Source organism: Parasteatoda tepidariorum, chromosome 5 (genome assembly GCF_043381705.1).
Source record: "Parasteatoda tepidariorum isolate YZ-2023 chromosome 5, CAS_Ptep_4.0, whole genome shotgun sequence".
In the NCBI taxonomy this organism is placed as follows: Eukaryota; Metazoa; Arthropoda; class Arachnida; order Araneae; family Theridiidae; genus Parasteatoda; species Parasteatoda tepidariorum.
Genome location: NC_092208.1, coordinates 90259336 through 90284930, shown reverse-complemented (window position 1 = coordinate 90284930; position 25595 = coordinate 90259336). Strand labels below are relative to the sequence as shown.

Genomic DNA, 25595 nt, shown 5'->3' with positions numbered 1-25595 from the left:
AGTTTAGATTCAACCTGATTCTTCCATTAATGAGCTACATTTTTACTTGATGATTTAACAAGAATTATGAAAATTAACAATGTTTACATTAAAAAGTAATTCTTATTTTTATTTAAAAGAAGAAAATTTATTACATTTTTAAGGAAAAATAGAAATTTTAATATTAAAAACAAATGGAAAAGAAATGTGATGAAACCTAATCTGATTTTTTCTCAAGGCTGATTTCAATCCCCAGGACTGAAGAGTGACACCCATGCTTAAAACACACTAAACTGTTACAGGGTATAAAGTGAAGGACTGATTCACTTTAAAATTTAAAATCTCGGAAACAAAAAATGATAGAGAAATGAAACTAACAGTATGTTTAATGTGAAAATCGTACTAATTTAATACCTAAAATTTGGAATTTAGTTACAAAAGTTGCAAACAGATAATGCTCAATTCTGAACAATATTCTGAAAAAGAAAAATGCTGAAAGGCTGAAATATGTAATAATCATTACATACCAGAAACAGGATATTCAATAGAACTGTACCTGTACAATAACTTTTCATATTTCAATGCTAAAATTAAATTTTCTGGTGTTCGACAACACACAGCACCATCTGTTGGCAACTTTTGTAACTAAACTCCAAAGTTTCTGTAAAAAATGATAACAGCTTTCACAATAAACCTACCATTATGACTTTTTACTTCAGAGATTTTTAATTTTGAAACCAATCAGTCCTCCATTGTTTACTATGTACATAAAGTATAAGTGTTTAAATACTAAAATTAACTCATACTCATATACTTGGCATTAAAGCTGAAGACTAAAAAAAAAAATAAAAACAAACTATAACTTTTAGGTATCTTAAATTAGTTAATTTTCCCTTCCTTATACTGCTGAGCAATAGAAAAATCAATGTAAGCGACAAAAAATTCCATTTTTATATATTTGGCACCACTTAAGTATATGATGCAAAAGCGATTTTTTCAAAAATAAATTTTGTTTTATCAGTTTTCTGAAATTTAATTTTAGGATTCATAGCATTAGCAATAGAAAAAAAAAGTTGTCAGGTCACATTTCTCGTAAACTAGCACATTTTTTTCTCCAATTGCACAGCATGGCAGTATAGCTGGGTGTTACAGTTAAATTCCTTGATTTTTCAGATAAGATTTCCTCACTTTTCTTTGCAGCTACCCTGTTATTACTCTAATGAATATTAGACAGTTGAATTTATAACTTATCACAAAATAAATTTATAACATTTGAACATTTGTAAACCTATGTTTGATTGAGTTATTTAAAAATAATATAGAGAGAAAAAGGTGCAACAATTGAAAAATGGACATAAATAAAATTTATTGCATTTGAACATTTTTTAAGACTATGTCCGTTGAAACTATTTAAAATAAATATAGGAAATTAATGAAAAATCAATAATAAATGAACAATTTTTTTTTTATTCATTATTCATAAATAAAAAAACTTATTTGTCTTTGTTTCAAAATTAATGAAAAAGGCAATAAATTTGAAATTGTAAAAGATTATTAATTTTAGAATCTTCTTAAGATAAAATATTTTTTATAAAAGTTTGCATGTGTGATGTTTTCCTTATAATGGTTTAACATAAATTCAATTTTTTACACAAATATATTTGTTTAAATAAATTTTTTGAATTCTTATGTTACAATTTTAAATAATTATGCTCACAATTCTTATAATATACCAAAAAAAAAAAAAAAAAAAAAAAAAAAAAAAAAAAAAAAAAAAAAAAAAAAAAAAAAAAAAAAANAAAAAAAAAAAAAAAAAAAAAAAAAACAGAAGTTAAGTTTTACTTAGTAAATAAATAATATTAATATTTTCCACTTTTTCAAGGAATTTTTTAACTGAAGACAAGTTGCAGACTCACAGAAAAGTCAAATATTTTAATTAGTACCAACTCAACAGCTCCATAACTTAATTAAATCTCCATTTGTAATGAACTGTCATAATTTCATTTAATAACAATAATTTGTTATTTTCACTAATTTATAGGATTCAGTTTATTTTTAGTGAAATAATTTCTGGATTTCATAGACCCAAGTTAAATGAGATACAGTGAAAATCATGATTTATATTTTGTTTTAATTTTCTTGATAGTTTAAATTTATATTATATTTATTTGGCAACAAGAAAATAACATTACTTTTCTATAAAAGGAGAATTTTCAATAGTTAACATAAATTAAGAACTTTGCCATCTACTACTAACCAATTACGTCAATTTTATCAACTATGGGTCCACAGAACCCAGATTTACAAATTTCTAGGACCTTTTTTTATTCCAAAAGTGGATCCTAATTAAAGACAGTTTAATAGATCTCTATTTTAAACATATGCCTGAAAAGTAAATATTAAATTGTTTTACGCAAACAGCACTTTTTTTCTTTTCTTTATAGAGAATTATTTATGCTTTCTCGAAACTTTTCCCCCCTCCAATTTTCAGATTTTTTTTCTTTCTTGTTTTAATCATTTTTCAAGAATTTTAAATGATTTTTCTCATTTCAAGAAAATCTTGTTTGTGAATTTGTACCTCATAAATTAGTTGAATTTGTTTTACATAAATAAACAATATCAGGGTTCTCACTCAATTTCAGAAAAAAAAATTCACTGACTTTTCTAGGCATATCAAGAAAATTTAAATGAAAATTAAAAATATATTTTATATATATCATGCAATTTTTCATCAGAGAGCTTTGATTTTTTATTTGTCAAGTCAAGTATTAGATTTTGTGAGCAAAAAAAAAAAATTTCAACAAATAAGGATGAAAGCATATAAGTGTCAATAAAATTTGATATTTTTGCGACAAATATTTGTAATGAATGCTAGAATCTCAATAACTAATTGGTGTTACTGACGATTCTGAGGCTGGTAATTTTCCAGATATGATGTAGGAATTTTGCAGATTTTTGTAAAAAATTGTAATTTTCCGTGACTATTCCCTGGCTTTTTAGAGTCAAAATAAATTCCCTGACAATTCCAGGTTTACCCTGTTCTCCTTGATCCATAGGGGGCCTGATATATATATTCCAAAAACAAGTGTTGATGTTGAAAAAGAGTTTTTCAAAATATAAGAATTTGCTTACAGATGAAAAGCAATATTTCGATTTGAAGAATATTGAAAACATTTGTTAATACATTGCAATTCTGATGCTCAAATAATAACAAAATATTAATAAATTCTGGTTTATCAATATCTATCAGGTATTTATTCATAAATTACACATTTACTTTAATTTTTTCTTTATTTTTTATTAAATTTATAAATGCAATTATGACATATTTTTAAAAAAAATATAATTATGAACATGTTTTTGAATATTTTTAAAGGCATTTTTATTTAAAGGTCATTTTTGATGGCTTTTAGAGGCCTTTGTTTTGCATTTTAAGGACATAATTTCTTTTTTTTTTTAAATTTTTAGCTTATCCAAACTTTAGCCCTGATTATTATGAGTAAAACAAAAGTATAAATTTATTGTTAATAAACATTTTTGTTCTTTTACTTACACATATACATTAGGATTAATTCTTGAAGAGGCTAACAAAATTATGCCCATTAGTTAATTGCAAACAATAATTTGATTTCATTTTGCTCACCCTATTTGTTCACAAACATGAATTGATCTAAACCTAACATAATATTTGACGATCTAGCTATGCAAATTTGGAAAATTGCTTGTTGATACGAATTTACAAAATTCAATATAATTTGAGAAATCTAGTTTTTATTAATATTTTGGTCATTATTTGTTTTTAATTTTGCTGTTCAAGTAGTCTTAACAATGTTCCATTGGTTAGAGGCCACTAAAATTAACCATAAAATAATTACCATTCATTTCCCAGACCAGCAATCGATGGGGAGTGATGGTAAACTTTTTATTTATAATTTATTTATTTATTACTTTACATTTTTTAGTTTGTTTTGTCCTGCGTTTTTCATACAAAATAGCACACTTTATCCTAGATGTAAACATTACAGTCCTTCTATTGTAATTTTTCATTAAATAACACAAAATATCTAATGGAGACTTGTAAACGGTAACCATTAGTTAATGGTCTTTGGGGCCAGTGATTAAACAAACTTCCTTTCCTGACCCCAACATTGTTTAGCAATGCATGCAGCCCATTTATGGTGCATCAGAAACCCCCTCATCAAGCATATGATATCTTACTTTGTTTCAGAGACGACTTCGACTTCAGTAGGTATTGCAATAGGTGTGTTTGAGTGTCCTGGGTTGTCAGGAGCAAGTTCACTATATGTGGAGCTGACGACTTGGACGGAATCATGGCGATCATTCGGAGCCAAGTTGCTGCTCAGAACATTCATCTCAGGTGGCTTTGAATGATCAACTAAAATAACTGAACCGAACTGGCGTGGCCTCTTGTTCTGAAAACAACAACACAGCTTTACTAAATGACCCACTTCTCAAAATAATACAAAAATACTGATAAAGTAGAAACAATTTAAAGAAGCAATACTCGAAAAAGATCAAGATTCTCTAATTAAAGTCATCAATTGATAAAAAGATAAAACAAAAACAGAATTCATTTAAGTTAAGGAAGGTATTACGCATTTGTCTACGGAGGAAAGAGAATTCTAAACCTGTTTACGGAAAAATGTTAGGCACTTCTTTTTTGTCTCTTTAGTTTCGATTATGAAGAAAGTAGAACATTTTTATTATTTTCATAAATATGCAAATTTAAAAACATTTACGGTTAATGAGTCAAATTAAATAAATTCACTGTAAGTAGAAACTATATCTTTATTCTAACTATATTCCAACCATATCTTTAACAAGGAGGTCATGCTTAAATATTTGAGAAAGAATAAAAAAATTATAAATTTTGATTTATTAAAATAATTACGACATGTAAATTAAAAAAAATAAATAAACAACTATTGTTTTCGAATACAAAAACAATCTAAACCAAATTTTTTGTCAGAACGAAGGTTAAAAAAAAACCTTAAGAATTTATAAAGTTTCCTTCATTCATATTAAGCTAAGCTGTCTGATAAAAATTTAAATACCAGCAGATGTAATATAATGAAATTGTAAAAAAAAATTATTATTATTTTTTTTAAATCCAGGCCTCAATATGCAATGCTTTCTGTACATTTCACAAATTTAAAGCACAAGATTTTTGTATAATTATTTAAAAAAAGATTCATTTTCAAAAGATTCAAATAAAAATGCAAGATTAATGGTACACACTTTGACAATTACAGATGGTACATTTACACAATAATAACAGCCAATGGACAGCTCTGCAGAAAATAAACCGCCGACAAGACTCTTACAATGCTTAAGCAGGATGTCAAGGTGACTACACAAAAACAAATGGAATAAGAGGCCGAGTTCTGATATTAATAAATTAGAACATGCCACTGATGACTGGGAGACAAACCAGATAGCATCTTGAAGAAAAACACACACACACATATCAAAAATTTAAGGTTATGTCATTTTGGTTGTACCCATAAGAATTGTTTTTACCACCAATAGATAGGGGGGGGGGGAAATCCTCCCTTTAATGGAAATTGTTTTCTTATGAACTGAAAACTAATTTATCCGCAACAAATCGAGTTAGTTATTAAGATCTTTGCGAACATGATTTTTGGATTTTTAAACTGTAAAGAGCAAGGCTTGCAAAAAACGGGTTTTTTAAGGAAAAATCCTACCCACGTGCATTTTTCCATGAAAGAACCCAATTTTCTCCAGGGATAAGTGGATTTTTATGAAAAGGCACAATTTTGCCCAGTACAAGTAGGGTTTTTAATATATTCCACATCAGGGGTGTCAAACTCAAAAGCTAACTTGGGCCAAACAAACAATGCTTAACTTTAGGTGGGACGCAAAAAAAAATATATCAGTGTTCATAGAAACAAATATTTTTATTTTCAATAGTACATTGTAATATACATATATAAAGTAAAATTATTGCTTGATATTTGACATCTCTTCTCTGCTACTATCTTTACTATTTTGGGAGAAATTTTATTAGCCGAGACTACTTTCAAAATTGACCCAACGTGAGTGTACGATTTCGGACAGGAGATTTATTTCCATTCCTAACAGAAAATAATTACTCTCACTGATAAATACTTAATTAAAATAATTCTATAATACTAAACAATTTCATATGCGAATTTTCGAGTATTTTCAAACCTTGCGGCAAATATTCGTAAAATACAGGTGCACTCACTTCAGTGAATTTTGCCTTCAAATTTGAGTCGCACTGAATCTCAATCAATTCCATTTGCATATTACTGGGTACTAAGTCTATATTTATTGCGAAAATCGAAGAAAACAAACAAAATTTGTCTTCCAAAGAATTAAAATCATTAAACCTTGTTTCAAATTCTGTTCTAAGATAAGAAATTTTTTCGGCGTATTTCTGATACAAAGCAGTTTCCCTGGATGGCAGTTGCCGCAAGCCAATTAGAATTTTACATTTTCGCGCATACAATTTAAAATGATCCGTATAGTTTATAAATAAAGTATATTATAATTTTATATGCTAGTTTCTATTCTAATTAATATTTCTATTTTATTTTTACTATGCGTCGGACATATTGATAGGGCCGCAAAAATGTTGATCTCGGGACGCATGCGGCCAGCACGCCGCGAGTTTGACACCCCTGTTCTACATGCATACTTATATAAACTAAATATAAGATAAAGTATATACTGAAAAAATATTATGTTAAATTTTGTTTGCAAAAAAGGAAAAGAAAAAAAGCTTTACTTTTTCTAATTTTGTGGAAAAAACAACTAAGTTGAATTTATCAAACAATAATTTGATAATTTCAAAGAACCATTTTGTTTGATAATTGCTAAAGAAAACTGATTAGAAATGATAATATGTGAAAAAATCCAGTTATTTGCAACAATTTTTTTTTTTAAGTGGACCATTGAAAAAACCTTCTGGGTCTCTGTGGGCTGAGTTTTCTAGGCGAACCCTAGGGAAGAACAAAGCCCGTATGTTGCAAGATCCCCTCATCTATAATTTTTTTTTATAAGTTTTTGTTTTAAATTAATTTTCAAACTTAAAATAATTGCCATCAAGCTAATTTTCAAGAGCAATATATTAGTTTTTTATGGGCATATTCTTTTCCAGTCTATTGTGCTTCAGTTTTGTTCCCTATTTAGAATAATATGGAGATTAAAAAAAAGAAAACAATCTCAAAGAAAAAATTTTAAGTTCAAACAACTAAATAACTGTAATGGGCAATAACATTCAAAAGGCAGAAAATAACTCCTTATTTTTAATTTTTCTTTCAATCAATTTATTTTTTAAATTTTATTCACGGTTATTAACTGATTGAATTTATCTTAGAAATATATCTTTAATAGTATTGTAAAATGTAAACTTAAATCCCAGTTTCATAAAAATAAAATTTCTGAGACAGACAGATCTCTCTTCATAATTGTGACAGTAATAAGTTTTGTCCGGTTTTAGAAAGCTTTGTTTTGATCCCTGAATTCTTCAAAATCATTGATCAAATAACTGATTTTAATCATTAAATTGTTGACACTCTGGCTCTCCCTCCAAAAAATATACAAGAAAAAAAGAAGAGTGATTTCAATTGAAATTGCCTAAAAACACAAATGATAAATTAAACAGTTTACAACAACCTCACAAAACCGGTTTTTTTTTTAAAAAAAAAGAGGGTGACAAAAGCATTAATGACACAACCTTTAAAAATGGACATGTGAGTGGGAACATCTAAAGGAAAAGAAAGCGGAAAGACATTCAACAACCTTTTGAAGATGGGAGGTGAACATAAAAAGAGGAAGAAATAAAAATGATAGGAAAGAAACCACAACAGTTTTTTTTTTGTCAGTTTAATTAATGTAACATGCAAAAGAGAACCAACTCACCCTAGAATCAGAAGTTATGTGCCTCTCCCGGTTGGGCGACACTAGCACTTCCTGGGCAGTCTGCATAGACCCTACAGGAGTGGACTATTGGAGAAAAGGGACATGTAAGTCCAACTTTTTGTTTTGATAACCTTTTTTTTTTAATAAAAAGCAACAAAATTTACTAATTCAATATATACTGCCCAGATAAGATAGTAGTTGATTTATTAATATTTTTTTAAAACATAATTTAAAGAAAAAGCAGTCAGAAGTGAAGAAATAAAAGCTAAGCATTAATCTGCAATTAGCCACAACTAGAGTCATTCTGACTTATTTGAAAGTGTTCCGAGCTTTCTCAGCGACATTTCTGTGTAGATTTCTTAAACACTTTTTCCCTATGCTGGTTGCCTTCAATAATAAATTTTTGTAGGAGAAAAGAAATTAATATTAGAAATTTAGCAGTTCGCTTGGCATTATAAGTTAATTCTCAAGTAATAGTAGGAAAAATGCTGGCACCAAAATAATGCTAGATTTAGCGATGAAAGTATAGGGAAGAATGTAGAATAATAGTGGTTAGTAGCATGTTAGTTTACTTATGGTAAGACAAGATTAGTAAAAGCATTCCAAAATTATAAAACAATACTGTCACATTCGAAATGAAAATTTTAGATTTAAAAAAAAGAACATTAAAAATAAAAGCATAAATTTTTTAAAAATAAAACTAAAAACTTATTTATGCAAATACCACATCAACAGTAATTCCATGAGCAAATATTATTCGACTACTGTTAAAAATAATAATTAGACATAGACGATTCTAAATTGGTAGCACTCCCCAATGCCTCAAAACATGCAACCAAGACTGAACATTTTCTATGACATTAGCTCATAAAAAATTCATTCAATTAATTTTTAAATAATCCAGAAGTTTAGATTTAAACTTTCATAAAGATAATCTTTCATAGCGCACATATATGTACCATGAAAAAAAAGAGGGGTTATACATTTTTAAAATTAAGAGAACAATAAATGGATTAATTGGTAGTACTTTATTGTTTCAAAATATGCAATGAGGCCAAAACATTTTCAATAATATTAGCTCACCTTGAACAATAAAAAATCTAGAATGAGTTAGCATTTAAATCTTTATGAGGATAACCTTTTATAGCAGTTACATACGTACCATGAACAAAAAAAACAAAAAAAATTTTAAAGAAAATAAAAATATTAATAAATTAACAGTGATTACAAATCCAAGCTAACTTGAACTACCTATTGAAATTCAACAATCCCATTTAGACAATTAAATAATTACTGCAGAACACATTTGAATTTTTGTTTATCTTAGCACACATCTTTATTTATTTCATTTAGTAATATTTTTATTATATTAGTACACATAGCTGTCAACATGGATAGAAAAATATCTAGTAGATTTTATGAAATATAAATTTCATGATAATTGTTGCATAATGTACTAAATATATTACACATAAGGAATTTAAGGGATTTTTATAGTCAACAAAGTAGACAAACTGCAATATTTTCCAGTTATGATTGACATGAAATGAATCATCATGAACTAGAAATGTCACCTCCTAATTTTGAATAGTAATAAATACTTAAATCATCAAAGATAGTTAGAAGTTTTTTTTTTATAATTAATTTAAAAAGGGAGCTCTGTAGAAAAAAGAAAATGAACATTTTAAAACAAAACAAAAGTTCTAAACTGATTTTTATAATTGAAGCTCACTTTATTATGTATTATTAATACTTATTTAAATATTATATTATAACAAGCAATAAAATGTGCAAAATTTCTATTTCAGTAGGGATTTTTTTTATGAAAGTAACTAAAATTTAGGGAATTTTCTAAAGTATACAAAAAAACCAAGAGAATTTTTATTAAACCAGTAGACCAGAAAAAACGCAAAAGCCAGTAGAGTTGGCGGCTATGAGTACAGTTTCAATAAATTAAAAGTAAATTTTAATAAATTTTATTTATATGATGCATAACAACTTAGATGATCTTTCTTTTCTCCTTGGCAAAATAAATACTTTGCAATTATTTTTTGAGAAATAAACTCATTAAAAAAAAAAAAAAAAAAAAAAAAAAAAAAAAAAAAAACATTATGAAAATATTTAGATTAAAATAAGATTCAGTGCTTAAACTTTTTAATGATGCAGGTAATGTCATCACAGATGCAAGAAGAGTGAGGTAGCAGAAATTAATAAGCATGTACATTGGTTCCTGCTTGCTTATATGAACTATTTCCACTTAAAATATATATATATATAAATATAAAATTTTTTTAGTCAACTATGTCTACTTTTTCAAATGGGGGGAAAAAATGTATTGGGGGCATCGTGGAAAAATCTTTGAAGTTTAAATCATAGATTTTACACATTTTAATTGAAAAATAAATAATGAAATAGTAAAATAAATCAATAAACACAACAGAAATGTTTACAATGAGCATATACATTATCTCAGATGCATAAACATAGTTCAAGCTAACTATAGCAACATATAAATATATTTATTATGTCCTAACAATATTTAGACAGGTTTCATGGTGGTATCAAATTACTACTAAAACCTTTGCATTTAATGGCTAAGAAAAAATTATATTTAAAAACATCTAATACATTAGACTCAAATTAAATCATTTTTGGATAAACTCTTATTATATTTACAGACATAATCCTAATTTTTTAGCATCAAACTTTATAGGATGCACATATTTACATAAAAATACTTAATTGAGCACAATAGGATAACCATAACCTTTAGTATAATTCATGGTATACCACAGAGATGCGCAAACAATGGCTTATAGTTCAAAGTATCCCAGATAGCCTTTTAACTTGACCTTTGATATTTTCTTGTGCATCAATAAAAATATGAAAGAAAAATTATCAGAAAAAAAAATCTTTTATGGTTGTGCTCTGAAACAGCAATCTTTAACATAATGTAATTTTTGTATATGACAATGGGTTGTGTGTTTGCATTAATATATGTTATCTCATAAAGTTTTATATATGAACAACAAATAATTAAAAAAAATAAAGTTTTTAAGATTGTAACGATAGATAAATTAGAAGAAAAAAACTATTTTAAAAATTCAAAACAAACATTGCATTAACTTGATACTGTTACTTGTTGTTGTAAATTCTCTTTCTGTGGAATGATAAAGAACTTTAGAGGTAAGTGAAAATTTTAATTTCGCTCTTTTCCTTCTTAATTTGTATATCTATGAATTCAAGGCATCATTATAATTTACCTTGTATCTGTATATTTTAATTTATTTACATTTAATAATTTATGTTATTGTGGGCATTCAAGCAAAAATGTAACTGCGCAAATCATTCATATTATTTCAGGGGTGATTGTGAGACTCAAAAATCCTGAAAATTTTTTGAGTAAAATTATGAATGACGCATTTCATAAAAATTAATGTCTTTATAAATTTAAGTCAATGATAATTTCCAAACATGAAATTCTAAATAAATTATAAGCAGCATACTCTAAAGGAATGTATGAATAAGTTTACTTTTATTTCTAATCACATTTATTATTCTACCAGAAAAAATAATTACAAATGAATAATATGCCAAGTATAAATTCTAGTTCTAATATTTCTAAATAAAACATACAAGAATTTTTATACATAAATATAATCCATGATTTCTTGCAACTTCTGGACCTTGGATTTCCAGAAACTTCTGGATCGTGATTATCAAAAAATCTGAAAATCCAGATTTTTTCTGGAGCACCTCTGTTATTTTCAAATAGAATTTAAATACTCAAACAGGATCAATCTCAACAAATAGGCTTTATTCAGGTAGTGACAACAAGACAAAAAATTACGGCAGAAATTTTAAATTTTTTGGAGATAGCGAGAAGGCACGAGACAAGACAGACATAGCAGCTCATTTGGACATTAATGCTCCAAAAAATGCTAAAATCATTATAAGTTTTTAAAGAAAGGGAATGATAATAAGGAGCGGGAATAATTTTAGTTATCAATATTTTAAAAATAATTTTAATGAGTATATTTAAGAATTTGTCAGTCCTTAATTGCAGTAAAAAATAATAAAGTAAAACAAAAATATCATTTTTACATAGGTTAAAAAAAAACAAAAAAAACATTTGTATCAATTCCTCACAAAAGTATCATTTTCTTACAGTGAGGGGAAGGAGGAAAATAACATATCTTTTGAAATTTATACACAAAAATAACAATATCCAAACTGCCAACTTTTCCAGAAAATCTTTTTGTTACATTTAACGAGATTGCAAAAATTTTTCATTTATGCTTGATTTCTGTTTTAACAAATATGATTCAATATATTTTTGAAAACTACCATTACATTTAAACAGCTTAAATATACATAAAGAAGAACTCCTTATTTTATTTTGTTTTGAGTGATGGTGAAAAGTGAATTTATTATTTGTCTACAATATTACTTCAATAATTATTTTACTACCACTAGAAAAAACTTTTTATGAAATGCTAAAATGTTTGCAAGCATGCAAAATTAATATTCTGAACCTATTTCATTAAGAGGAATTTAGAACACTTATTAATACACATTTAGAACATAAATTAATAATTCATAAATTATAAAAGAGTCATTATCTCACAATGAGAGAATGATAAGTAAAGGAGTGAAAAACTGAGCACTATTTACTTCTTAATTTTATTCCCAGAAGAATAATTCCTTAACTATTCCATTAGAGAAAACACTTATTAATACGTTTTTAGAAAATAAATTAACTTTATAAATTTAATCAGAGTGTCACTCATCTAATTTGCTTATTCAGTTTCTTTTTACATGCAGTGGAGCTCCTCCCAATTTACTCAAATTTGTTTTGCAGTTTCATCAGAACATGTTCTTAAAACATGAACATGATTTTTACTTAAACAATGCCAGTCATCTGAAACAGTTTGAACTGTTATGAGGGAGGGAATGATATGAATAATCAATTTCAAACTTTTTCGCTAAATAAAGAACCCATTTATAAAGACCAAAAAAACTAACTTAATACATAGAGACAACACTACAAGGGTTAATTTTAATAGATAAAAATTGAGTATATGTATTTCAGAGAGAAATAACTTTTTTTGTATTTGTAAGAGTTGAAATGTAATGAGATTTTATAAGTTTAAAACTTAATAAAAATATTTATTTGAAATAATACTCCAAACCTATGAGATAATATACTAAAGGCATTTTCAAACTATATATTGAATAAATAAATTATTCACTTTTCTCAAAAAGAAACTGAAATACCTTGTTTTGCCTATTTGCGGAGAATTACCCTCGGCATTTTCACGATTTCAGCATTGAGCTGTGTAAAAAATATATATTACATTATGTTATATCTTAGTTTTTGTAGCTCATTATTCAAAAAGCGTTGTGCGTACAACAAGACGGCCACCTTCAATACATTTTCCAGTTGACTTTTTCCTTAAATATTCTTCTATATAACAATAATTATGCCTTGTTACTAAAAAGCCATGATTTAATCACATTTTTACTTTAATAAAGCTGATGATGATTAGAAAATTTTAGAAAATTCACACAAAAAATTTATGTATTACAGAATATATCAAAACATGTGTTAATAGTATGATCTGGAAAGAAATGACAAAATAAGAGAGATTGAAGAACAACTCTCTCTGGTTACAAAATGGGATGACAAATATGACCAAAGAGCAACTACAAAATACAACCATGCAGTTCATATACCGACCTTCCCTGATATATCAGATGGTGGGGCATTACGCAACTGCTGCAACTGCAGGAAATTTTGGGGCTTCAGAAGAGAGAAAGAACAGCCACAAGAAAGATCAAAGGTAAGCATGCAGACAAAAAGTTTACAAAGAAAGGCATTATTGACATATTGAAAAAATAAAGCAATTTAAACATGCTTGTACATACATGCAAATGCAATAATTATACTAATTTAAACATATAGAGATTTGAGACTTTCTTGAAAAATATTCTATAGCATAAAAAAATATTCTATAGCATAAAAAAATATTCTATAGAGTTTTTAAAATATTTCAAAATAATCTTTTTAAAGTATGCATTTTTCACATACTCTTTTTTCAGAGCTAACATGATAACATGAACAGAGTTTTTTGACAAAGCTAATGGAAAGTTTTGATCACTGTATAAATTTTCTTTTAAAGTTATCTTTATCGTTATCAAGAATACAGTGTTATTTATAAATATTTTAATTATGAAAAACATAGAGCAATCCTTCAAGTGCCAGTTGTTAGTCAAGAAATTCAGAGACCACCAGCACATGGGTAGCAACATCAGTTAGTTTGGCACGCTAGATCCCTTTTCTTATACTAGAAAATTGGTTCAGCATACACATTCACAATCCGGATTTAAAGAAGAAATGTTTTTCTAATTATTGGTAAAGATATTAAATATTTTTATTCAGTTAAATGATGCAGTGATTAGGTTATAATTAAGTACAAATTTAACAATTTAATAAAAAAATTAAAAAAAAAAAAAAAAAAGCTTTTCAAGTACAACTAGTTTTATTTAGAGCAATCCTTAAAAACCACAGAATTAATAACATTATTATGATGAATCACACAAAATAAATTAAAAAAGAAAGGAGATTCCCAATCCTTGAAAATACTTTATTAAATGTACTTTAGAAACTGCGTGTGGTGTTAGATGAATTCTCAATTTTAGTGTGGTCTAGTTCTTATTTTTGATCATTTCGGCAGACCTGTTTAATGGGCATGTTGAATGAAGGAACCAATTGTTCCTACATCTGTAGGACATACATGAAAGTATTAAATTGAAAAACAAAACAAAAATATTCCATTACTAAAAATACTAAAAAAAAAAGTTTACAAATCAAATAAATGATTTACAATATTCCTATTCCTACAATATCACAATATTCCTTAATACTAGTGCACTAGTAGACAAATAAAAACAAAAATAAGAATATTGTTGCCAATCATTAAAGGAGGTGGGAAAAAACTCTAAGCCTGTTGTATAACATATAAAAAAAATTTAGTGCAATTACTACTACTAACATTCAGAGAAAATTTATATGAAATATTAAGCCGAAAAATCAAGCAACAACAAGCTTAAACAAATTTGAAATTCACAAATATTCATTTTTATTTGAGCATGTGGAAACGTAACATTTACTCATGTATATTCTTGAATGCATGCCAATTACTCTTTTATGGCCAATTACTCTTCTTCTTTTCTTTTCTTTTCAAAATAAAGAAACTGCATTAACTGAGCAACTCATAAGCACATTATTAACTTTTAAAATAAACAATTTTTTAAAGATAATCAATTTTAATACATTTGAAGAGTCAGTTGTCGACATGTTCTTATACTTTTAGTATTAAAAAAATATGAAAAATTTTTTCTAGAAAATCTAACATTAAAAAAAAATCCAGCTACTTTTGTGTTTTACATAGGGTGCATAGCCAAATCTTTAACCAAAAAAATAAACATCTTTCAAGCATTCAAAAAATATATTCACTAAATGCAAAGATATTTGCATTTGTGAATTTTATGAATATTTACATTATGACTTAACAAAATCATAACAAAACAACAAGCTTCTGATGAAGAACTCTATTTTTTTATTACATTAGCAACTCCATTTTTTATTATATCAGCCACCATAACATTTTGTGCACAATTTTACACGGATTCCGTACTGAGAAGCTCATTCTATTTTTAAAATTAATAATTATTTTTTCAATTATGCAAAAAAAGATAATTTTAATGCAAAATTACAATTAGTTTAACCAGAAAAAGGAAAAGTTTAGAAATAATTACCAAGTGTATTTTTCAGATTTAAATAAAAATTACTTATAAATGTAAACTCATCTAAATCATTTACAAGATTAATATTATTGATCATACTGATTTGACGAAGATGTGTAGAGAATTAATCACACTAAGAAAATTTTAATAAATTAATATTACAAACAAAAATTAAAGAATGGCACTCAAAAAAAAAATTTTTTTAATTTGTAATTTGATTCAGTATTTTTTAAATTGAATGATTAAAAAGTTTTTCAATAATTTCGAACTGAAAATATAATAAATATTGAAGTTAAACTTTTCTGACGCAAGCAAATTATTATTTGGTATATTCATTACGTTCAGCGAATCTGAAAATATTAAGTTTTTAATTTCAATTATTTTTAAATGAAATGATAAAGAGAGGAGTTAAAAGTTATTTGAAAAGACAAAGTTGAACAATATAAGATTTTTTATTGTCTTTGCTGAATATTAAAACAGTGAAAAACTTCTAATTTCCTACTTTATTTAAAATCTTGCTACTAAAAATTATTGAGGTTTTTTTTTGTGTGCCATAAAATAAAACTATAGGGCATTGAAAATTTTAGTAACAAATTAGTGAAATAACACTACAATATAAAAAAAAAAAAAACTTTATACACTTAGGAGATTGTTCCTACGGAAAAACTCCCGCAATTAATAAATCTCAGTAGTTTTTATCTTTTATTAAATTAAATGAATAGATGGGAGACAAAAAATTTCGTAATGATGAAGATTGGTGATTGTCGACAGCTTTGAACCTGCATGAAAGTAAGTAATTAGTGAATGATTCCTAAGTCATGTCCAAGGATTGTGGTACTGATCGAACAGAGCAAGAATGTCATCGGCTTGCAAGTGATGAAGACAATGAGCTTCACCAGCAAAGAAAACAAGAGAGAGAAGTAAAATTTTGTTTTGCTAATGTTGAAATATTTGGCAATGGGCAATTGGTCCCCATGATCATAAAAAATTCTAAAGATTTTCTGTTCCATTTCAGAGGGCGCCAGAAGAGGCTTGAAATCGAGAATCTCTCGCAAAAAGCTGCATGTGTAAATGCAAGAATCCTTTCCACTGAAACCAGCATGTGGACCCACCAGTAATTCCTCCAACATGTAAAATAATTGGCTCTTTTGTGTGCTACGGTTCAACGACATGCCAAAGTGGTTCGTGGAATAAAATGTCACTGATATAAACGAATATCGAACATAACAGGGTTGTCACTCAAATCTGGGAAAAAAACATGTGTTTTCCCAGTACGTATTATACACAATATATTAAGAGGAAAAAAACTATCACTGTGCTCGCGTCTGAGCTATATTATGCTAACTATACTAGTTTTAATTGCTGGAAAACTTGAAGAAATAAGGAACAGCTTAAACTACTTTAAACAAATAATGCTTATAACAAATAATGCTATAGTAAATGAAACAGTTTAGTGTAGCAGAAATATCATCCTTAAATATCCCATAGAATGCGCTTTGAGTGACCACTTTTTAAAAAGACTAAAATAAAATTCCCTGTATTGTAAGGAAAAACTAAACATTCCCTGTTAATTTAGGTCATTTTTAAATTCCCTGTATTTTCCAGGTTTTCTCTGTGGAGTGGCAGCCTTGAATAAGCCCCTTTAAGTACTTTTTAAAAACTCTATGCACCCTGTTTATAAAAACTAATAAAATTTACTCATACTGGACTGCAGCTATGGGAAGAACATGGGTAGCGTATGAACAAGAAAGCAAAATGTGAAGTCAACAAAGTGCATGCATAGCAGCGAATACAAATAAAGCATAACAGTTAAAAGAGTTTTAAGAGAAATTAAATACAAAAAAATCAATCACTCAAAAAAATTCTAAACATGAAAGTGGTTGTCAAATGGGAGTATAGCATGCCAAAATACAAAAGATTATAACATTACCAGTTGTTTTCCTGTCCAATCAAATTCCGCATCATCAACATATTTCTTCTTATCAAAGAGATCTTGGAATAATTTTCTTAAATAGTCATAGTCTGGAGTTTCAAAGAAATCCAGTCTCCTTACATAATGCAAGTAAGTAGACATTTCATCTTAAATAAAAATTATAGTGCATTGATTTTTAAAAAAAACATTTCAAAACAAAGACAAGTGATACAAGACAATTACAATCAAAATATTCAAATCTAAAAGACAGTCACTTATGGAGAAAACATTTCAAATTAAAAGTTTATTACAGGGTATCTGCCACATTTTTGATTTTCAAACTTGTGACTTTCCACGACTAATTCCAAGAAATTGTCACGACTTAATGAAGTTACTATTTTCTCCAACAAAAACAACAATAAATTTAAAAAGGCATTATAATAACATTAATTGAAATGATAGGTATAGCCAAAACTGTTGTACTCTGCAACTTCATATTTATAGATTTTAAATTTAAAAAACAGAGTAAAAAAAGAGTTGAAGCAATAAAATAGCAGAAAAAAATACAAAAACAAAAAAACAAAAAAAAAATTCTGCAGAATTGTATTCTAAAGATACTTTTCTTGTTCAGCGAAGGTAAGAAATACTCCTGACTTTTCTGTTCTCATTTCGGAATAAAAAAAATTTGCTGATGACTGGCTTGCTTCATCTAGAATTTGAATGATACAAACATTTTATAATTTAATAAAATATGACTGCGAGTGGGAATTTTGTTACAAATTCAGTTACTCAGAACACAATGAAATTGGAAGTAAGGGGTAAATTCTATTTTACAGGGTTCATACAGAGATCAGAAGAAGAAATCCAAGGAGTCCAAAATTTAAAAACATTGCGTAAAAGATAACTAGACAGTTTTTTTTTAAATCAAAAAGCAGTTACTAAAAAGAACTTGCAAAAATGTATATTTTGCATAAGATATTTTTTTCAAGCCCTTTTGAAATAAATTTTGACTTTGTCAATCCTCATCAAGAAAAATAAATAAAGTTATCACTTTCACACATAAACACTTTTTCCAGCTTCAAATATTTTAATCAATCTTGTTAAAGTACAGATGTTAAAGATTAACATAAAAACCTACCAATCTTATATTTTTAAACTTGAATACATAAGAAAATCTAAGGCAATTCATCTATAAAAATAAAAAAAATCACAGTAAATCATTAATTAAGTCTGCTTGTAACATGTAAAATTATTTGCTGTTATTTTTTTCTTCAACTCTTGCAATTCAATTTCTTTTCTTTTAAAGTTTTTCCTAAACTATTAGATTTTGACAGCTAAGTTATATTGTTTCGTTTCCCCTCATGGGCAGCAAATTCATCAGCAGACTTAGTAAGTTCATCTATGCAACACAATAATCTAAGGAGTNGTGTTAAAGGACTAATTTGGAAATCTAAGTAGTTCCAAGTACTCTTTGGAGATCTTTTTATTTCCAAGGAGTTTCTAAGGAGTATAAGGAGTCTATACGAACCCTGATTTTAAAATTTTGATTCTTGAGCGACCTAAATCCATGATTTTCCATGATTTTTTTTTTTTTTTTAAAAAATAGATAAAATCATGACATTTCATGACAAATTTTGTTCAATACCGAAATTCATGGCTTTCCAGGTGTGCAGATACACTGTTATTACAAATAAAACATAAAATCCTAAAAGCCAATAAATTACAATCTGAAATGACTAACTTTAAGCTAAAAAACAATTATGTAGGCAACATTTGAGCTTAACAATTATGAAGGGAACATTTGAGCTTAAAAGAAAATTACAATGAAAATATTTATATCTAAGAAAGGAAAACAATTAATAGCAAAAAATGTATTTTGAACTAGAAAACAAATACAAATAAAACATTAACTAAAAGACAATTAGAAAGAAAACAAAGAAAATGTGAAACTAAAAGACAATTAAAAAGAAAAAAAAAACATTTTAATCCACAAAACAAAAAAATTTTAACCTTAAAGATAATTATAAATATTAAATTTCAACTTAAATGAAAATTAAAAGGAAAACATTTTTAACTTCAAAAAACATTAATCCATAACAATTAAAACATTAACTAAAAGACTAATAAAAAGAAAACATTTTTAACTAAAGAGAACATGTATCTGAAAGACAATTATGAAGAAAAAACATTCCTATCTACATAATTTCAACCTAAAAGACACTTATAAAGGTAATAAAAGAAAACTACAATGAAAACGTTAACTAAAAAATAATAATTAACTAAACATTTCTGACTTATAAGACAATTAGAAAGAAAGCATTTGAAATTAATAGACAATTTCAAACTAAGAGGTAAGGAAAAAAATTATTACCTGGATAACCTTCACATAGATTTTCAATAGGCGTAGCTCTTTTCGTATCTCCTATTTTTTGGTATCTTTCTTTGAGAGTGTCTGCTTTGAGACCTTGCCAAGGTAGACTGCCACGAAGGAAATACATGAACATGTGTCCTAGAGCTTCTAAATCATCTCTACGACTTTGCTCTGAAAAATTAATCATGTCTCTTAGGTGTTATTTACAAGAAGCGTTACAAACAGTGACATGCTCCTTTTTTTTAAAATAGTAATATGTAGTATGATTAATTTAAAATGCAATTAGTGTGCTGTATATATCATTCATTCAATTATTCTACCATTTAAAAAGTTACATAACAGATATTAATCGCTGTTTATTTTCAAAATACTAGTTGTTTTAAAATTCTGTAAATATAATATTTCTTAATTGTTATTCCTTACTTTTCCCAAAAAATAGGGATTTTTCTTAAATTACCCAGATAATATTTAATATTGGATTTTATTAAATAAATAATTTATCATTGAAAATGATATATCATTGAATCAATCAGGGTAAAATAAAATAAGAACATTAATGGGCAGGTTAATATTATAAAACAAACACTTTGCATTTCAAAATAAGGCAGGTTTTATTCTAGACCTTAAAAAGGGCAGTGAGCTACAAACTGAAAAGTTCATTATATTCAAAATACTCAAATTCAAAATTTGTAAGTCCTAATAACTTAGTATTTAAACGATCGTAATTTCTAAAAAAAATATGTGAAAAAAGGAGAAAAAATGATAAATAACTGAACTTTTTCCTGCTTTTACTAAGATTTTTGAGAAATTCCGTGATAATTCCCGGTTTTTCCCTATTGCTCTGTAAGTAATTTTTTTATCCCATTTATCTAAATTTCTTGTATTTCAATAATTATTATGGAAAATTACATTTAAATGGTCACATATTTTCATATAATAGCAAACATTTAAAATTAATAAACAGAACACAGGCTATTGGGGTAAAATTTGAAGGAAAAAAAATTATAATAATAATTAAAAAAAAAAAAAAGTATTACATGACACAAAAATATTTACCTTTTCCTAAGTGAGTGTTGATGCTCATATACCTAGCTGTGCCAGTAAGACTTTTATGTTCCCTATAAGGTATGTGCTTATTGGTTTCAGGGTCTATATATTCTTTAGCTAAACCAAAATCGATTATATGGATAATGTTATGTTTTTTAGTTGACTGCCTTCCTATTAAGAAATTTTCAGGCTTTACATCTCGGTAAATTAAGTGTTTGGAATGAACATATTCAACACGGTGAAGCTGGAAGGGAAAAAATAGGTTATGAAAAATAATAAAATACTTAGTATCTAATAATAGCAAGGTTCAAACTTTTATATTTAAAAAAAAATTTCATTTACATCAGATTTTTTTGAATTTTTGTTTAGAATTAGTTGATTTTTTTAAAAATATAATTATGATTGAAATATTATTAAAAATAAATCATGTCAATACATTTAAATATATATTTTACTGCATAAAAAATTGTTTTATAATACACAATACATCCAAGAGTCAAATTTAATTAAAATTAAATAGAAATGCATTATGGCCTACTGTAGAACAGACTTATGCAAACTACAAACATCTTTTTCTAATTTAATTTTAGAACTGATAAAATTGTGTTGTTTCAAAAGGTGTAACATAAAATGCAGGTTGACTAAAATTTCTAAAACCATTTTATTAAAAAAAGAAAAAACACACAATTGAAAAAAACGCAAGATGAATTTATCTTTAAACAACTTTTCTTTTATGCCATATAAAGAAGATTTAATAATGTATTAATTTGAGACATAGAAAAATATTTGCTATAAAACAGTATTAAAGAATAAAATACACAGGGTGCGTAGCCAAATCTCTCAACAAAAAATAAGCACCTTTTAAGCACTCAGAAAATATTTTTAAGCACTACATATATTAATAAAATGCAAAATAATTTTCAAAGACTTTACATGATCATGAAAAAAAAACCAGTTTCTGACAAAGAACTCTTTTCTTGGTTATATTAGCCATTAGAAAAAGATCAAGAGGTTTTTTGGCTCGATATCAGAGGGTGGAAAATGTAGCATGAAATTGAGAATATCTTGCAAAATGCAGCAGAGTTGCACATGACAGTAAAAGAACTGAACGTAGCTCAGCAGTAACGCATGTGGACTTGCAAGAATTTAATCAAACATGTAAAATGATTGGCGCCTTCATACACTATGGATCGATGGAAAGCTGAAATAAATTGTGGTTGAATGAATAGTGAAGACGTTGAATTGAAAAGCACGCTTCTGCATAATACGTGGTGAAAATCGACATGGTAAAGAAGAAAAAAAACTCATTTCGGGAGAGGGAAAATTAAGCACTTTTTAAAAACACCCAATGAAAAAGTGCCTTTAAGGGCTTTTAAAAAACAAAAATCGTAAATAAGCACCTTTAAGCACTTTTTAAAAACGCTACACACCATGATACATTAATAATAATAAAATATATTAACAATAATAATAAAATATATTAATAATAATAATAAAAGGAGATTCGTGCATGATTAAAAAAATAGATTTTAAAAAAAAGTTATCATTTAAAGATAAAATACTTTACAAATACTTGATTCATAGAACCAGGCTTATGATTAAAATAGCTTTAGCTGGCTATATTAAAAAAACATAAAGAATGTTAAATTACATGTTATAAATCACCCTTGAAATAGTATTAAACAAAATAGCTTGAAACAAATAAAATTGTTACATTTATTCATACTTGGTTGGGTCAAACCAAATAGTTTTTTTAAAAAAATAATGAATATAAACCATAATTCTACCAGAATTTTAGTTTCTTCTGAAAAAAAATGCTTTTCATTAAAAAAATCTTGTTATAAAAATTATGCGATAAAGGTATTTTAAGACAAATTAACAAATTACAAAGAATTCTCATACATTCCTAACATACCAATATGATCTACCTGTTTTTGGAAGTTTTTTAAAATTCATTTAATAAGATGAATTTTAAATATTTTTTAAAGCTCTTTAAAAAGTGCATTATTTTCAAATTTCTCAAGAAATATTAAGACAATTATTTTATAATTTTGGAGGAGTTTAGGTCATGCAATTTATCAAAAGTAAACTATCAATAAAATTTATAGCATTTAGAGGTTTGAGGGACTGACAATAAATTACAAGCGAAAAAGAGTGTTTTCAACACCCTTTGTCAAGAAATATAGCAATAAGCTTGCAAGTTGTACAAATCATTTGATTATTATAAGCTATAACTGCACAAAATTTCTTAAACCTAGCTTGAATATACATGGAAATATAGGCATTTTAATAAATAAAACAACAACAAAAAATTTTGCTTTAAGTTTTTTTATTATAACTGTGGAAATATTCAATAAGCAAAACAAACTTTTTGGAGTAATTTTTAATTAATGACAAAAGTATTTTAAAATGTGAAATTTTTCTTAAAAAAAATTTCATAAGATTTTATTATTTAAAATAGTACTTTTATGCAGCACATGCCCAGTTTTCATCAGCTTCATTTTATTAATCAGTTTATTTATTATTTTATGAATTAAATTTTAAAAATTCTAAAATCGGTTAAATTGTGTAGTTTTAAATGATTGACTTAAAATTAGAGAACATATTTTTATGGCTTTACAGTTTTGATTAATATTCCATAGAAATTATCAAGAAATATTTATTTGAAGTCTCCTTTGCATTCCATTTTCACTTAATTCCCTGAAAAATGAAAAACATACATGCATGATGATACTAACCAATTGAATAGCTATCATAAGAACTGTTTTGAGACTAAATTTTCGATCACATAAATCAAACAAATCTTCAAGGCTGGGACCAAGCAGCTCCATCACAAGTGCATTGTATTTGCCACATGGCCCAAAATAAAACACTTTGGGTATACCCTCTGTAAAAGATTAAAAATTCCATATAAAATAGGCTTGGATATATTCTAAAAATAAATTCACATTTTATCTACCTAGAAGAAACCTATTTCTTTCAAGACACTAAAAATGACCAAAAGAACCATTAAGCAATGAAAATTATAATAATAGTTTAAATAAATTTATTAAAATTCCAGAAAATTAAAAAGTTTTTCATATCAACACCTTTTTTAAAAAAATAACTATTTTTCTATTATTTTATTTGATACTTTAATATCTGCTGAGGATGGATTAGGAGAAACATCAGTGTTCAGAATACTGGTTAAATGCATTCCGGGCAGTTGCACTGAACCTTAAAAAAACATTGATGTAGGACATACAGGGCAGTGGAACTTAACTAGACACACTATATATTTTGGACATTTACCAAAGCAACTATATGATTGTCAACATTCACCAGTGGAAATCAACAACCACCCATACGGTCATTCACAGTGATATGTGTGAAGTACGTGATCTGTTAATTTAGTGATAATAAAAATTTATTACATCTTTACAAAATTTTTAAGAAAAAACAAGGTTTTACTATATCAGGGTTGCCACAGTAAAAAATGAACAAAAATAGTTGCTTTTAGTAGCCTCAAGCATAAAAATAGTTGCCTAAAACTATGAAAATAGTTGCCTGAACAGGAACAAAAATGTATCAAAAATAGTAGCCAAATAACTAAAATTATAACTTAATTGTCAAATACTATTATTAGGACTGGTTGATGTCAGAAATTTTAAATTGTGATACATCGTCAGTTAGACATCACGATATAGTGATGCATCGCAATTTAGCGTACGTTCAAAATTACCTATGGGAAATCTTTAAATCAATCAAAAATAAATAAAAAAGAATAAATCTAGTACAAAAGAAAATATTAATTCGAAACATATTCTACTATGACATCAATACCAATTGCTTAATTTTTTCAATTAAATTAATAAAGAAGTCAAAGTAAAAGCAAACCCAAGCTTTATTTCATTTTTCTCAAACTAAAAATGATTTAAGATTTATTGATTTAAAAATAATAATACTGCAACAAATTATTTTACATACATGCATTAAAAATTAAAAGAAGAAAAAAAACGTAAGTGGAAAACAAACCAAATAAATGTTCACTTTCGAAATTTTTTTTTTTATTTATTATTTGTTGAAAAAAAAACACGCTTTTGAAACATCATTAGACTCTTTTTTATTTACTTATTTAAAATAATAAAAAGTAGTACTATTAACTAATGGTCAAATTCTGTACTTAATAAATGTAAAAATATTTTTACTTATTTATTATTTTCATTTTTGAAAATAAAATCGACTAAAGATTCATTTGTTTAAAAATTATACTGACTATCGAACAAATTATAAAACAAACAAGTATTGAAAGAATTTTAATAAAAATTTTAAAAAAATACTTCAAGTACTAATGTTAAATTACTAAAAACGTCAAAACATTACTAAACCTTTTTTTTTAATTAAAAAAAAAATTGTTTCAACTAATAGCCAAATTTTTTTAAAACTTTGTTTTCATTTTTTCAAAAATAAAAGCAAATTAAATAAAGGTAAGTTTTGTTTTAATTTTTTTATAATTAAAAACGACTGAGCATTTATTGGTTGAAAACAATCAAATTATTATACTTAATT

General features: G+C 26.4%; 1 protein-coding gene across 4 annotated transcripts in view; it reads right to left on the bottom strand.

Moving 5' to 3' along the window:
* The window catches only part of LOC107449292 (casein kinase I gish), a 39704-nt gene that overhangs the window by 3495 nt on the left and 10614 nt on the right, over positions 1-25595 (bottom strand). The window contains exons 4-10 of one of the 4 annotated variants that reach the window (XM_043047081.2): positions 23786-23934; positions 21057-21291; positions 20001-20171; positions 17648-17796; positions 13649-13711; positions 7909-7992; positions 4198-4412 (exon numbers count right to left, since the gene is read on the bottom strand). In XM_043047081.2, the coding sequence (XP_042903015.1) occupies positions 4198-4412; positions 7909-7992; positions 13649-13711; positions 17648-17796; positions 20001-20171; positions 21057-21291; positions 23786-23934 (1066 nt within the window). The remainder of the gene's footprint in view (positions 1-4197; positions 4413-7908; positions 7993-13648; positions 13712-17647; positions 17797-20000; positions 20172-21056; positions 21292-23785; positions 23935-25595) is intronic. The other 3 variants (XM_043047082.2, XM_016064785.3, XM_016064786.3) reach the window with 3 other exon arrangements.